This window comes from Schistocerca americana, chromosome 2 (genome assembly GCF_021461395.2).
Source record: "Schistocerca americana isolate TAMUIC-IGC-003095 chromosome 2, iqSchAmer2.1, whole genome shotgun sequence".
NCBI classification, from domain to species: Eukaryota; Metazoa; Arthropoda; class Insecta; order Orthoptera; family Acrididae; genus Schistocerca; species Schistocerca americana.
The window spans coordinates 936,581,500-936,598,457 of record NC_060120.1 but is presented as its reverse complement, the minus strand read 5'-3'; the positions used below and the strand labels follow the sequence as shown (position 1 = coordinate 936,598,457).

The window sequence follows — 16,958 nt, the reverse complement described above, 5'->3', positions numbered from 1 at the left end:
AAATTTTTCGTCTGTAGCACATCTTCGTGGTGTAGCAATTTTAATGGACAGTAGTGTATTAATATTGTAACCACGAGAATGTTGAATGCAACCATGCAAACATGCATTAATCGTGTTGTAGAAGTGCTAAATGTCAGGTTGTGAGGTGGAGTTTTATGCCTGCTGCACTTGGTCGGTCAGTACAGGGACGGTTAATACTGGTTGTGGATGACACTGGAGTTGTCATCCGATGATTTTCCATATGTGCTCGATTGGACAGAGTTCTGGTGCACGAGCAGGCCAACGCAACGTGTCGACAGCCTATACAGCATGTTGGGTTACGACAGCGTTATGTGGGCGAGCGTTATCCTGTTTTAAAAACACTCAAGGTCTGTTCACGAATGGCATCACAACACTCGAATCATCAGACTGACGCACAAATTTGCAGTAAAGATGCGTGGGATAACCCCGAGAATGTTCCTGCTGTCATAAGAAATTGCAACCCAAATCAAAGCTCCAGGTCTAGGTCCATTGTGTCTAGCAGACAGGCAGGTGGATTGCATGGCCTCAACTGATCTCCTTCTAACCAATACACAGCCATAACGGACACCGAGACAGTCATCTTCCATCAGAAAACACAACAGACCTCCATCCTGCACTCACTTGAAGCTACGAAAGTCGCAAAGTCAGCAGAATGCTCGCTACAGGTCGTCTGGCTCGGAGCTGTCCTTGGAGTAACCGATTGGTAAAATTTCGTTATGTCTCTGTGGTGCCAACTGCTGCACAGATTGCTGCTGCAGATGTAGTACAATGCGCCAGACCCATGCAACAATCGGTTGTGTCACGTGATCGTCCGGAGCTCGGACTTCTTGCATTCGTGCATACGCATCACCTTGCGCATCAACGAGTTTTGGTCTTGCACCATCATCAACGGATTTCTGTCCAAAGGTACAAACGCAGATAAATATAGTACACAGGAATGTGTTAAGGAATTTCAAAAAGGTGGAAAACGAACGTGGCTACTCACGAGGCTAAAAACAGTGGAAGTAAATACGTCTCTCATATCACTATTTGACAATTTATACATCTCAAGCGTTATAATACGTAATAAATTCCAGTACAGCAAGTTCTTCACAATGCATTTACAGGTGCACTCGATAGTGACATCAGTTAACAGAACGGGATATGCACTAATAAGAAGGCTAGAGACTTGTGCTACTTGGTACAAACACTGAAGAGTTGGTCAAAGACTTCACTAAACATTTTCATCATATGATATGAAGTATGTAGATCTGAATTAATTGGTGATTTCAGGTGACTAGATTTTGTTTGGCAAATTTCTCTGGTAGCTTCTCATGCAAACAGAAATTGATAAACGAAGTTGTCATTAGAAATAAAGTAAAATTTCTATCCCACAGTAAGAAGTTATAACCATCTGCAATATCCAAATGCTGAACACAATCACTACGTAATAACCCATGAGGTGTGGAACAACAACACCAATATTAATGAAATGTAAATGGTGTTAATAATATAAATCAGATTAAAAAATAAAGGGCTTCGAAAAGGTGGAAATTGTCATTTTCATTCTAGTCACATTAATCAACCATTATCATAAGTTGACTATATTTGAAGAACCACATCATATACGATTTTCATATTGGTTAAATTGTTTATTTTTGAAACCAGATGTAGCAATAATATTCGTACCACGAAAATTTAATCAACCACGGCACAACAAAGCAAGTGACAAAATTTGGCTCTATGAACTACTAATAAGTGTGTATAACAGTAATGATGATCAGGCAATTTGTAGAAAATTTAACCTAATTTAACTAGATAATTGCCAAACAAAACTTGTACTTTTAGGCCACTTGACCCAAAAAACATCACAAGGAACGTAGAACACAGGCTACAGTTGACTTATCCAACAAGTATTACATAACATCCAATATTGAAGTTTTGGTAGTCAAACAATGTCCATGAAGAATAAGTAAGTGCCAAATTTAAACGTTGCCTGCAGCAAATACCTGGTCACATAGTAGCTTGTGTACATGCAAATGGTGACAGTTCTTGAAGATGATGCACGTAATATAATTTGACAGTATAGTATCTCTTAGAAAAATATATGAGACATTATTCCCTGAAACAAAGAAGCCGCAACATGAACAGTAGGGGCATACTTCACACAAAAGACAATCTATTGATTGGAAGTATAAGTATGAATAATGGAGATGGAACAAATTTTTAATTGTTAAATATATAATATAATTAATCTAAAATAGCAGGAAAGAATTCACATAAACTTTATAAAAGTTCTGATATCATATAATAAAAGCTACTATAGAATTATACTTTTAATGAAACATTAACCTTCAGCACAATGCCCCATAACGATTTAGGAATTCTTGAATACAAGAAAGCAAATGTACAATAAAAGCCCAACTTCTTCTGATAGACATTAATGGGAAAAATCACAATAACAAAAAATAATTAATGTAGAGTAATAAAATTTCAAGAATGCATTTGGATAGCTGATATATTCAAGTGATTTACGTTGCATCATCGTAGGTCAATGTAATCGCGAAGTTAGCAATTGGAAATGTAAAATTCTTGTATAATAAGAACCGGTGTAGCCCCCGCAACACTGGATGGAAGCACACCAAAATTGCGCAGGAGAGCGTCTGTAAAGTTTGAAAGGTAGGAGACGAGGTACTGACAGAAGTAAAAGCTGTGAGGACGGGGCGTGAGTCCTGCTTAGGTAGCTCAGTTTATAGAGCACTTGTCCGCGAAAGGCCAAGGTCCCGAGTTGGAGTCTCGGTCCGGCACACAGTTTTAATCTGCCAGGAATTTTCATAACAGCGCACACTCCGCTGCAGGGAGCCTTTATCAGCTTGAACAGTCCGTTGCTGGCATGCAGGGTCCATGGATTCATGAGGTTGTCTCCATACATCCGCTCGATACAATTTGAAACGAGACTTGTCCGACCAGGCAACATATTTCCAGTCATCAGTAGTTCAATGTCAGTGTTGACGGGCCCAGGAGAGGCATAAAGCTTTGTGTCGTGCAGTCATCAACGGTACACGAGTGGACATTCTGCTCCAAAAGTTTATACCATGATGTTTCGTTGAATGGTTCGCAAGCTGACACTTATTGGTGTGCCAGGATTGAAATCTGCAGCAATTTGCGGAAGGATCGTACTTCTGTCACGTTGAACGATTCTCTTCAGTTGTCATTGGTCCCGATCTTGCAGGATCCAGTCGCAGCGATAACGGAGATGTGATGTTTTACCGGATTCCTGTACATTGATGAAATGGTCGTACGGGAAAATCCCCGCTTCATCGCTGCCTCGGATACACTGTGTCCCATCGCTCGTAGGCTGACTATAACACCACGTTATATCTCACTTAAATTTTGATAACCTGCTATTGTAGCAGCACTAACCGATCTAACAACTGCGCCAGACACTTGTTGTCTTATATAGGCGGGGATTTTCTCTGCCTCGTGATGACTGGGTGTTGTGTGCTGTCCTTAGGTTAGTTAGGTTTGAGTAGTTCTAAGTTCTCGGGGACTGATGACCATAGCTGTTAAGTCCCATAGTGCTCAGAACCATTTGAACCATTTTTTTATATAGGCGTTGCCGACTGCAGCGCCGTATTCCGCCTGTTTACATCTCTCTCTGTTTGAATACGCATGCCTATACCAGTTTCTTTGGCGCTTCAGTATATGCATAACATTAAATTTCGATGTTCACTACGTTTGCTGATGTTCTTGTTGTTTTTGCCAAATACACTCAAACATGCAAATGTCGCCGGAAGAGACCCTCCTACCACCGAAGGAGATGCTGTTATGAGGTGTCTTGTTTGCATGAATATCTGCACTGATCGTCTTTAAACACTGATACAGTCCTAAATCCAGTGAACGAAGACAAACATCCAAAGAGATGGTATAATATAGAAATGCAACACCGCGAACAGAGTGAAATAAATATAACAACCCTCCACCACGCTTTGTGCAGGCAAAAGAAAGGGATGTAGTAAGTGATGGTGTGCAAGGAAGTTGCAAATAACTTCCAGCTGCTAGCGTTTAGCGTTTTAGTTAGAAAGAATATTACCTGTGAGTATACCGCAGGCCGGCCGGAGTGGCCGAGAGGTTCTAGGCGTTACAGTCTGGAGCCGCGCGACCGCTACGGTCGCAGGTTCGAATCCTGCCTCGGGCATGGATGTGTGTGGTGTCCTTAGGTTAGTTAGGTTTAAGTAGTTCTAAGTTCTAGGGGACTGATGACCACAGCAGTTAAGTCCCATAGTGCTCAGAGCCATTTGAACCATTAGTATACCGCATTGACAGTTTATGTACATCGCATCTCGGCTGCCGAAACCTTACACAAGACATGGTGGCTAACAGGTTTAGCATTAACACTTATTTTTGGCGCTGTGAAGACGTAATAAATTTATACCTCTCGCAAACTGTCGGCATACGGACAGACGCAGACAGTTCCGCACATTTTCGTCACTCATGTTGCTACGTAATATGAGTTATTCAGTTTGATAATCTAAAAAAGCCTTTGACTCACGTAAGTTGATCGACACATTGGTATCACGTTTGCAACCTCATTATGGAGACGTGGAAACTCTACCTGAGGAAAAACTGTGGAATCTCTTTCACAGTTTTAACGCAAAGGCATTTGCCTTTTAAACGAGTATTACGTTGGATATCGATCATTTCTGTCTGCAGATACACAGGGGTGCTTTCAACCGAAACGGCAAACGGCATCGAAAACAGCTCAAAAACAAATGTAAGACTGGCAGTGTCCTCAAACATTTAGAAAGCTGTAACTGTAATTCTCTCAACAGCACCATGGATTGTTCAAAATTCGCGTTTTGTTTAACTTCAGTGAGCTTAGGGAAATGGACGATCCTAGTCAGAAGTTGTCCCTTTCACAAATCAGTTTTCTTTTTAAATGCATCTACTTTCACCATGACAGCAGAAATAAATTGCTTCTCACCTTACACGGTCTTACTGAGAGCAGTCTGCAGTCAATTATATTTAAAATTCAAGGTCTTCAATCCATTCTAGATCTTCTAATTTTCGTTCTACCTTTCCTTTTTCCTCCATGAATTCAACAATAGCAGATCTTAGATCGAGAACTCATTTCAGAAATATCCTTTGACTTAACCAATGTACTTTGCCGTAATGTATGCGTCCATACTCTTCGATCCAGTCCATCAAAAACTGTTGCATCTGATATGTAATAATGCGTGCAGAAAATTTATTATTCACACTATCATTTCCATCACGTGTTCCACACCTGCACATTTAATCCAAAGTGCTTCTCGATGTACAGAGCAATGAATCCAGTACAGATTATCTTTCGAACTTCATCATATTTAGCTCTTTCATTGTCAACAAAATCTTTCAGTTGTATCGCCCTTTTCATAGCAATTTTGCGGTACCCGCCGATTACGCGACTACTTAATAAATATTCTTCTCGATTATGCCACTACATAATAAATATTCTTCTCCTCTGTTTCCCATTCATTTCTAAACGGTTGCAACAGTGGATCACCAGAGTGCCTCTTTTTGCACCTGGACCTGTTAACTTGCTTTATACGACGAACAAGTAGCGAAGGAAAGTAACTCCTAAATCACGATTCTGCCGAACTGAAGAATGGCGTGCATATCAAATATGCCACACCAAATGCTGGAAGAAATTGTCCCATCACACTGCTAAATTAAATGTTGCGCTATACCTACACTACTGGCCATTAAAATTGCTACACCACGAAGATGACGTGCTACAGATGCGAAATTTAACCGACAGGAAGAAGATGCTGTGATATGCAAATGATTAGCTTTTCAGAGCATTCACACAAGAAACTTCCTGGCAGATTAAAACTATGTGTCCGACCGAGACTCGAACTCGGGACCTTTACCTTTCGAGGGCAAGTGCTCTTCCATCTGAGCTACCGAAGCACGACTCACGCCCGGTCTCGGTCGGGCACACAGTTTTAATCTGCCAGGAAGTTTCATATCAGCGCACACTCCGCTGCAGAGTGAAAATCTCATTCTCATTCGCACAAGGTAGGCGCCGGTGGCGACACCTACAAAGTGCTGACATGAGGAAGGTTTCCAACCGATTTCTCATACTCAAACAGCAGTTGACCGGCGTTGCCTGGTGAAACGTTGTTGTGATACCTCGTGTAAGGAGGAGAAATGCGTACCATCACGTTTCCGACTTTGATAAAGGTCGGATTGTAGCCTATCGTGACATTGCTGCTCGCGTTGGTCGAGATCCAGTGACTGTTAGCAGAATATGGAATCGGTGGGTTTAGGAGCGTAATACGGAACGCCGTGCTGGATCCCAACGGCCTCGTACCACTAGCAGTCGAGATGACAGGTACCTTTCCCGCATGGCTGTAACGGATCGTGCAGCTACTTCTCGATCCCTGAGTCAGCAGATGAGGACGCTTGCAAGGCAACAACCATCTGCACGAATAGTTCTACGACGTTTGCAGCAGCATGGACTATCAGCTCGGAGACCATGGCTGCGGTTACCCTTGACGCTCCATCACAGACAGCAGCGCCTGCGATGGTGTACTCAACGACGAACTTGGGTGCACGAATGGAAAAACGTCATATTTTCGGATGAATCCAACTTCTGTTTACAGCATCATGATGATCGCATTCGTGTTTGGCGACATCGCGGCAAACGCGCATTGGAAGTGTGTATTCGTCATGGCCATACTGGCGTTTCACCTGGCGTGATGGTATAGGGTGCCATTGGTTACACGTCTCGGTCACCTCTTGTTCGATTGACGGCACTTTGAACAGTGGACGTTTCATTTCAGATGTGTTACGACCCGTCGCTCTACCCTTCATCCGATCCCTGCGAAACCCTACATTTCAGCAGGATAATGCACGACCGCATGTTGCAGTTCCTGTACGGGCCTTACTGGATACAGAAAATGTTCGACTGCTGCCCTGGCCAGCACATTCTCCAGATCTATCACCAACTGAAAACGTCTGGTCAATGGCGGCCGAGCAACTGGCTCGTCACAACACGCCAGTCACTACTCCTGATGAACTGTGTTATCGTGTTGAAGCTGCATGGGCAGTTGTACCTGTACACGCCATCCAAGCTCTGTTTCACTCAATGGCCAGGCGTATCAAGAACGTTATTACGGCCAGAGGTGGTTGTTCTGGGTACTGATTTCTCAGGATCTATTCACCCAAGTTGGTTGAAAATGTAATCACATGTCAGTTCTAGTATAATATATTTATCCAATGAATACCCGTTTATCATCTGTATTTCTTCTTAGTGTAGCAATTTTAATGGCCAGTATTGTAGAAGGTCCGAGCGCAGCCGAGAAGTACCAAGTAGTGCCGAGACAGACCGAACCTAGGGCCACACGCGTGCTGCACGTGGAACACGTGTGAAGTTTTGTACGTCGTGGCCGATCCTGGTGTATAAATGGTAGTCAAATGAAAGCCAAACACCCACCACAACAAGTAATAAGCACTCGTGTTTGACATTTATTCCACAGGGAGATGAGTTGATCAGTTTCTGGTTCATGAAGTACGGTCGGCTACTGATTCAGCCATAACTGCATCCGCTCTTACGCTTCCTCATTTGATTGAAACTGATGTCCATGCATGTCTTTCTTCAGGTCGCCAAAGATGTGAAGCCCACATGGTTAAAGATCCAGGCTGTATGGAGGATGTCGCAGTGTTTCCCAATCAAATTGTTGAATCATAGCCTTTGTCTAATTCGCAGTGTGGGGATCGGTGTCATGATGCGACAGGACAATTCCGTCTGATAGCATTCCTGGGCACTTTGATTGCATCGGAGTTTTCACAAAGTGCCTTCATAGCACTACACATCGATTGCGGCTCCACACTCGATGAACTCGATGAGCATAGGGCCCCTGCAGTCGAAGAAGGAGGTCGTCATGACCTTACAAGAATTTGTATGAACAACATTGGATTTCATCGCCGGGGGGAGATGTGGGGTGTTTCCACTGTTGGCTTTGCCATTCGAAGTCCAGCCGTTCGAATTCTGTCAGGAAGAAACATCTTGTTGCATGATAATGTCTGCCCCCACACTATTAACTGGACGTGGGCTACGCGTAAGCGATTTGATTAAGAAAAGCTGCAACATCCTTCTTACAGCCTAGATCTATCACCGTGTTATTTTCACATCTTCGGCAGCCTGAATTAAAACAAGTGTGGGCGTCGATTTCAGTCGGATGAGAAAGTGCAAGAGTGGATGTGGTTGTTGCTTCGTCATTTGATGGTCCCATTGCAATAGGTATTCGTTTTTCATTTGACTACCCGTCATAACGTAACGCTTATGTGTGGCATTGTCCTTGTCGTGTGCAGCCTCTTTGGAGTCTTAACTGAAACTGTGTTGCGCCCGAGTCGTAGGCAGCTCGGCGCTCTTCCCAGTTGGCTGTGTCCTATAGTTGCTGAAAGACACAGCGGTCCCAATTTTGATGGCCAGTAGTGGAAGTAATCCCACATCTACATCTACATACAAACTCCGCAATCCACCATACGGTGCGTGGCGGAGGGTACCTCGTACCACAACTAGCATCTTCTCTCCCTGTTCCACTCCCAAACAGAACGAGGGAAAAATTACTGCCTATATGCCTCTGTACGAGCCCTAATCTCTCTTATCTTATCTTTGTGGTCTTTCCGCGAAATATAAGTTGGCGGCAGTAAAATTGTAATGCAGTCAGCCTCAAATGCTGGTTCTCTAAATTTCCTCAGTAACGATTCACGAAAAGAACGCCTCCTTTCCTCCAGACACTCCCACCCGAGTTCCTGAAGCATTTACGTAACACTAGCCTGATGATCAGACCTACCAGTAACAAATCTAGCAGCCCGCCTCTGAATTGCTTCTATGTCCTCCCCCAATCCGACCTAATAGGGATCCGAAACACTCGAGCAGTACTGAAGAGTAGGCCGTATTAGTGTTTTGTAAGCGGTCTCCCTTACAGATGAACCAATCTTCCCAAAATTCTGCCAATGAACCGAAGACGACTATCCGCCTTTCCCACAACTGCCATTACATGCTTGTCCCTCTTCATATCGCTCTGCAATGTTACGCCCAAATATTTAATCGACGTGACTGTGTCAAGCGCTACACTACTAATGGAGTATTCAAACATTACGGGATTCTTTTTCCTATTCAACTGCATTAATTTACATTTATTTATCTTTATAGTTAGCTGCCATTCTTTACACCAATCACAAATCCTGTCCAAGTCGTCTTGTATCCTCCTACAGTCACTCAACGACGACACCTTCCCGTACACCACAGCATCCTCAGCAAACAGCCGCACATTGCTATCCACCCTACCCAAAAGGTCATTTATGTAGATAGAAAACAACAGCGGACCTACCACACTCGACAGCATATGCGTGTGCGTTTGCCGGCAGGCCGGATCGCGGCGCGCCACCTGATGGAGTGGCTGGTGGCGTGGGCGGTGGTGCTGGCGGGCGTGCTGGAGCACAGCGCCACCTCGCAGCTGCTGGCGCCTCGGCCGCCGCTCTCCCCCGAGGAGTTCGCGGAGCTGGTGGCCAACACGAGCTACGTCAGCCGCTACTGCCGAGCCACACCCACCGCAGCCGCCGCCGACAACTTCACGACAGACCTGCCGCCCGATAATGACACAGAGGTGAGCCGCCATCCTACACGCTTCCAACTCCTCACTGCTACGTAAAGAGGTTGTCAGCACAAGCACGGAGGTCGCTCTGTATTCGTGACGACAGTTGCTTCGTAGTGGGGCAGCGAGAAACACCTAGCTCAAGTACCAGAACTCACGAGCGAGCACATACACTATATAATCGAAAGTATCCGGACAGTCCCAAAAAGTTACGTTTTTCATGTTAGGTGCATTGTGCTGCCACCTACTGCCAGGTACTCCATATCAGCCACCTCAGTGGTCATTAGACATCGTGAGCAGAATGGGGCGCTCCACGGAACTCACAGACTTCGAACGCGGTCAGGCGATTGGGTGTCACTTGTGTCATACGTCTGTACACGAGATTTCCACACTCCTGAACATCCCTAAGTCAAGTGTTTCTGATTTGATAGGGAAGTGGAAACCTGAAGGGACACATACAGCACAAAAGCGTACAGGCCGACCTCGTCTGTTGACTGACAGAGACGGCCGACAGTTGAAGAGGGTCTTAACGTGTAGTAGGCAGACATTTATCCAGACCATGAGACAGGAATTCCAAACCGCATCAAGATCCACTGCAGGTACTATGACAGTTAGGCCAGAGGTGAGAAAACTTGGATTTGACGGTCGAGCGGATTCCCCATATACCACACATCACGCCGGTAAATACCAAACGGCGCCTCGCTTGGTGCAAGGAACGTAAACATTGGACAGTGGTAAAACGTAGTGTAGAATCACGCTACACAATGTGATGACCCGATGGCCGGGTTTGGGTATGGCGAATGCCCGTTGAACGTCCTCGTCCAGCGTGTGTAGTGCAAACAGTAAAATTCGGAAGCGGTGGCATTATGGCGTGCTCATGTTTTTCGTGGAGGGGGCTTGCACCCCATGTTATTTTGCTTGGCACTATCATAGTACAGGCATACGTTGAATGTTTTAAGCACCTTCTTGCTTCCCACTGTTGAAGAGCAATTTGGGGATGGTGACTGCATCTTTCAACGCGATCGAGCACCTGTTCATAACTCACGGCCTGTGGCGGAGTGGTTACACTGCAATAACATCCCTGTAATGGGCTGGCCTGCACAGAGTCCTGATCTGAATCCTATGGAACAGCTTTCGGGTGTTTTGGAACTCCGCTTCGTGCCAGGCCTCACCGACTGACAGAGATACCTCTCCTCAGTGCAGCACTCCGTGAAGAATAACCTGCCATTCCCCAGGAAACCTTCCAGCACCTGATTGCACGTATGCCTGCGAGAGAGGAAGCTGTCACCAAGGCTAAGGGTGGGCAAACACCTTATTGAATTCCAGTATTGCCGATGGAGGTCGCCACGAACTTGTCAATTATTTTCAGCCAGGTGTCCGGATACTTTTGATTACATAGTGTAGTATCCAGACACCTATGTGTAATGTGGAATTCACCGCGCGATGTCACGAGAGATGGACTCTCAGTATGAAAGTAGGCGGGGAATATTGCATTGACAGTAGTGAAACAGTAACAGCAGAGTAGGGCAGTGAGGAGAGTTTAGATACTTAGGAGTTGGACTAGTCTTTGGATGTCACGTGAGTAATAAAGCCAACAGGTACGCTTCAGTCCTTCTAAAGCTGCCCAAGTCGACTTTAGGTGATGTGATCGTGAAGTGGAAATGCGAAGGAACAACCACACTAAGCCGAGACCAGGCAGATCTGACGTACTGGTGGACAGGGCCGGTCGAGCAATGTGGAGGGTGGTAATAAGAATTCGCACGAAATTAGTGGAAGATATCGCAAATGAATTTCAAAGTGCTTCCAGAAATCCAGCTAGGGAGTTAAAGTGAATGGGGTGCAATGGGGGAGCAGCTCCTCGTAATCTACACGTTTCTGAAGTAAGTGCTAAGCGACGATTGAGAAGGTGCAAAGAGCAACTCCACTGTACAGTCTATGATTAGAAACAAGAAACTTGGATTGATGACATTAATTAAAACTTCCGGGCTGAATTGTCGTGGTCCATATATAAAACTTCTTCTCCTTGCTGACGTTTCGTTGCCTACTGCGGGCAACATCTTCCGAGGTGAGTCGGCGACTGGCTGCTAGGCACAAAGGATGGGGCCCCTCCAGTCCCACACCAAAGTGGTGACCAAACCAAAAGTTCTACTGTCACCTCCGTATAACATGTTAGTTATTGAATCAGGAGTCACAGGTGCGGGCTGTGGTGTTATCCATGCGTCTGGGTAAGATTACTCATTAACATGGTCCATCAGGAGATAGAAAGTGGACGAAAGCGATCGAAGGGTAGCGGTTGTAAGGGCAGAGGAAAAAAAAATGCCAAGGGAAGCGCCAAGGGGAAAAAACCTCTGCGACAGTAGGACGGGTAGTAAGGGCAGCAGCGGCTTGCTATCTGCGACAGTGCATGCAAGGTGTGGTTATGTTAGTGCGAGGTATCGTGCATCGTTACCTTTGTCATTGCTGGAGCATGTTGCGGGGCTTGCCGCAGTTGCTGCGTCCCTGCAACAGTTCAAGGTCGTTGTACATTAGTGGGCGATCGGTCATAGATCAGCTCACAGACAGTGTAGGGGATGTGTGTGGTTGGTTTGCGTGCTGTGCACAGTACGGTTTCCCTGCGGTTGCCTGGTTTTCGGCGGGTCGAGCATCTGTGGTTACCAGTAGTAGGTGTGTTGCAGGGGCTCGCCAGTACTGTCGTGTTAGCGTGCTATGGACCATAGATGTTTAGTTCTTAGCCAATAGTGTCTTTGGTCTGCTATGCTTCCATCTATGGTTGTGGTCGTAGTTACCCAGAGAAAGGATAAACGAGTTGCGCGAGTGTCTCGTGTTATTGAACAGTCGTGTGGAGAGTTTTTGGAATACCTGCAAGATGGTATCTATCAGATATTCCCGGTGAAGGTCCGCGTTGCTTATGATTTTGAGTACTTTGTGCTGTATGAGCTGCAGACGGCGCAGGCGTGTGGGCGCAGGGTATCCCCAGACAGGGGCTACGTACGTCATCAGGGGTCGAATAAGTGTCATGTACATGGACCTAGACACCCTCCCATTCAGTGTACCATGCCTGTTAAGCATAGGTTAGAGTTGTTTGAGCCTCGCGTTTGCTTTGTTGGTCACGTGTTGAATGTGGTCCTCCCCCGGAGTAGTTTCCGGTCCAGCCAGACACCGAGGTATTTGACTTTCTCGCGGAAACGTATTGGACGTGCATGTAGTGTTATTGGGTTGCAGTGCTGATGTTTGCGCAGTAGCTTCGGTCTTCTAGTGAACAGAACGGCTTCGCACTTGTCGACGTTTACTCTAACACGCCATTTCACCAGCCAAAGCTCTGCCGTTCTGAGTGCAGTCTGTAGTCGTGAGTTAATGTTAGACGGCTTCCAATCTTGCGTAAGGATGGCGGTGTCATCCGCGTAGATTGCCACCGTCGTGTTGTGTGTAGCTGGGAGGTCGTTAATGTAGAGGTTAAACAGTAAGGGCCCTAGGATGCGTCCTTGGCGTACTCCTGCCTGGATACCATGACGCGTCGATTGTTTGCCCTGCACGTGGGTGTTGAAACTCCTGTCCGTAAGATATGAGTGTATGAGACGTACGACCCCGTTGGGGAACCCTGCGTCGCTGAGTTTGCGTATTAGGCCGTTGTGCCATAGACGATCGAAAGCCTTTTCGATGTCCAGGAACACCGCCCCAGTTGCTTTGTTTGTGTTGTATCCGAGTGTTATGTATTCAACGACGCGGAGGAGTTGTTGTGTTGTTGAGTGGTGACTCCTGAAACCGAATTGCTCCGGTCTCAGGGTGTCGTTTGTGATACAGTGCCTGGTGAGTCGTTTTAGTATTACCTTGTCGACGATCTTGCTGAGCGCGCTCAGCAGACTGATGGGTCGGCAATTTTGTGGGAGGGAGTGGACTTTCCCCAGCTTCCTGAACATCAGGACCTCGCCCGTCTTCCAAAAGGCGGGGAAGTGTTGGTGTTTGAGTATGGCATTCGTGATGTGTTTAGGCAGTCTACAGCTTTGTCCGTGAACTCCTGGAGGACACGGTTTTGAATGCCATCGTGACCAGGAGCCTTCCTAGCGGAGGTATGCATGATGGCCCATTTGACTTCAGCTGTACTAGCTTGTCGGATGATGTTGCGCGCTGGTTGGGCCAGGATGCGTGTGACCTCCTGGTCGGTAGCAAGTGTGAACGCTGGGTCTGAGGGATCCAGATTCGGCGTGAATGACGCTGCGAGTGTGAGGGCCATCAGTTCCGCTTTTTCTTCCGCAGAATATGCTGGTCCGTCGGGCCCTTGTAGCGTAGGGGTGTACAGTTTCTCCCTGGTGAAGTGTCGAGCCAACTGCCACACGCCAGGTCGCGTGGTGTCTAGCCCTTCGAGTTTCTGGTCCCACTGTTGTGTCTTAAATGTTTGTATTTTATCCCGAATTATACTCTGGAGCCTGTTCATGTGCTGTTTCAAGTGCTGGCGCCTGGTACGCTGCCAATGTCTCCTGAGGCGGTTGCTCATTGAGATAAGGCCCAGGATCTCCTGGGGCAGGGCAGCACTGTGTTGTTGTGGTGCGCGGATCGGTATGGTGTCGGTTATTGCGTCTTGGACGGCGCTGGTGAGGGTTTCAACCGCCTCATCAATCTGAGCTGTCTCGTTAATAGCGTGGGTGGGTGGGATGCGACTGTCAAGCGTTTCCTTGAGCAGCGTCCAATTCGCGCGCCTGTAGTCTCCTGCGTTGTTCCATGTGCTGCAGTGTTTCTTCAATGTACAGTATAACGGGTTGGCGGCTGCTAGGCGCTAGAGGTCCCGCTTATATAGAGCTCTTATATGGCGCCACCACTCGTCACGTGCTTTCGACTCTAAAACTATCTCTGGCTAAGTGCCATCTCTCTCGATTACAGGTTATCGATTGTAACTTCGTTGGTGCAAATTCGAACGCCATATCTTGGCTAGTTTTAATCCTTCTTCTTTTTTATTAAAATTATTTTCGTGCTTGTAGATCTCTATAGCTTCTCTATACAAGCGGGTATAGTAATGTGAGGTCCTAGCTATCACGTTTGTCTCACTAAATTTTATTTCGTGATCACCGTCTTTGAAAACGTGATCCGCCACAGCTGATTTGTCAATTTGTCCCAATCTACAGTTCCTTTTGTGTTCCGTTAGGAGGGTATTAACCCTCCTTTTAGTTGTTTCAATATATACCCTGCCACAGCTACACGGAATTTTATACACACCTGGGGTAGCTAAGGGGTGTCGAGCGTCTTTCACCGATCTTAAACGTTCACTAATTTTGTTGGTAGGTCGAAAGATTGTCTCCACTTGAAACTTGGCCACAACTTTCCCAATACGGTCGGTGATGTTATGAATAAATGGAAGAAAAACTTTTCCAGGCGACGGTTGTTGTTGTCGTGTATTTTCGGACACTTTTCTTCTAGGGTGGAGTGCTCGATCTATCTCGTTGTCAGTGTACCCATTTCTCTTGACAGTCGTTCGCAAATGGCTTAATTCATCTTGCAAATAAATTGGCTCACAGATGTTATTAGCCCTGTCCACTAAAGTTTTTATGACTCCTCTCTTCTGCCTAGGATGATGATTCGAATCCTTATGTAGGTAACGATCGGTGTGTGTGTCTTTCCCATATACCTTGTGCCCTGAAGTCCCATCTGCCCGTTTAATAACCAATACAATCAAAAAATTTAGTTGTCCATTACTCTCTTTCAAAGACGATGATCACGAAATAAAATTTAGTGAGACAAACGTGATAGCTAGGACCTCAAATTATTATGCCCACATGTATAGAGAAGCTATAGAGATCTACAAGCACGAAAATAATTTTAATAAAAAAGAAGAAGGATTAAAACTAGACAAGATATGGCTGTCGACTTTGCACCAACGAAGTGACAATCGATTATCTGTAATCGAGAGAGATGGCACTAGCCAGAGATAGTTTTAGAGTCGAAAGCACGTGACGAGTGGTGGCGCCATCTAAGCGCTCTATATAAGCGGGACCTCCAGCGCCTAGCAGCCAGTCGCCGATTCACCTCGGAAGATGTTGCCTGCAGTAGCCAACGAAACGTCAGGAAGGAGAAGAAGTTTTATATATGGACCACGGCAATTCAGCCCGGATGTTTTAATTAATGAAGACGCCGGCCGTGTAAGCTTACATGTTATGGCTGGATTGATGAATCACGCTCTAACCTGTGGCAATCTGAAGGAAGAGTTTGGGTTTGGTGAGTGGCTGGAGCACGTTTCCTGCCATGTGTAAGTGCCAACAGCGAAGTACAGAGTTGGTAGTGTTACGATATGAGGGTGTGTTCCGTGGCTATGGCGTGGTCCCCACATTTCGCTTGAGAAAACTCAGTATACCGAGGGATATGAACACATTTTACAGCATTTTGTACTGTCTATAGCAGAGGAGCTGTTCGGGTACGATGACTGATTGTATCAGATTGACAAACATCTATGTCATAAAGCAGTGTTCCTGAAATGGACCAACATGCCCAGTCTCGACCTGAATCCAACAGAACACATCTGGGGTGAATTGGAACGTCGATTTCGCTAAAGACCCCAGCGTCCAACATCACTACCTACTCTGGTTTCTACCCTTGAAGAAGAATGGGCTGCCAGTTCTCCACAGACTGTCAGACGGAGGACGCACCTCACATTAATCTCCGCCAATAGATATCCGCGTACTTTTTCTCAGGTAATATACTCGTAGCGGAAAGGAAATCGGCAAAGTGTGATAATGGATGACGTGCTTGGAAAAAGGCACAGCTCACACCCGTCTACGAGAAAGGAATTTGAAGTGATCCACAAAACTTCCGTCCAATATGCTTGACATCGGTTTGTTGTAGAATCTTAGAACATATTCTGAGCTCAAACATAGTCAGGTGTCTTGAAAAGAATGACCTCCTCAATGCCAACCAGCATGGACTTTGAAATATCGATCATGTGAAACCCAACTCGTACTTTTCGCTCACGACATACTGAAAGGTTTGAGTCAAGGCAACCAGGTAGATGCAGTATTTCTTGATTTCCGAAAAGTATTTGACTCATAACCGCCACCTACGCTTATGGTCAAAAATACGATCATATGGGGCAACAGTTGAAATTTGTGACTGGATTGAAGACTTTTTGGGTAGGGACGACATAGCGTGTTATAATGGATGGAGAGTCATCATCGGATGTAGAAGTAACTTCGGGTGTGTCCTAGAGAAGTGTGTTGGGACCCTTACTGTTCGTATTGTGTATTAATCATATTGCAGACAATACTGATAAAAAATCAGGCTTTTTGCAGATGATGCTGTTATCTATAATGAAGTTCTATCTAAAAGAGG

At 45.8% G+C, this 16,958-nt stretch overlaps 1 protein-coding gene across 1 annotated transcript in view; it reads left to right on the top strand.

Moving 5' to 3' along the window:
* LOC124594560 overlaps positions 1-16,958 on the top strand; it is a 375,202-nt gene that overhangs the window by 287,652 nt on the left and 70,592 nt on the right. The window contains exon 2 of the mRNA XM_047132932.1: positions 9,421-9,659. Coding sequence (XP_046988888.1) covers positions 9,421-9,659 — 239 coding nt within the window. The remainder of the gene's footprint in view (positions 1-9,420; positions 9,660-16,958) is intronic.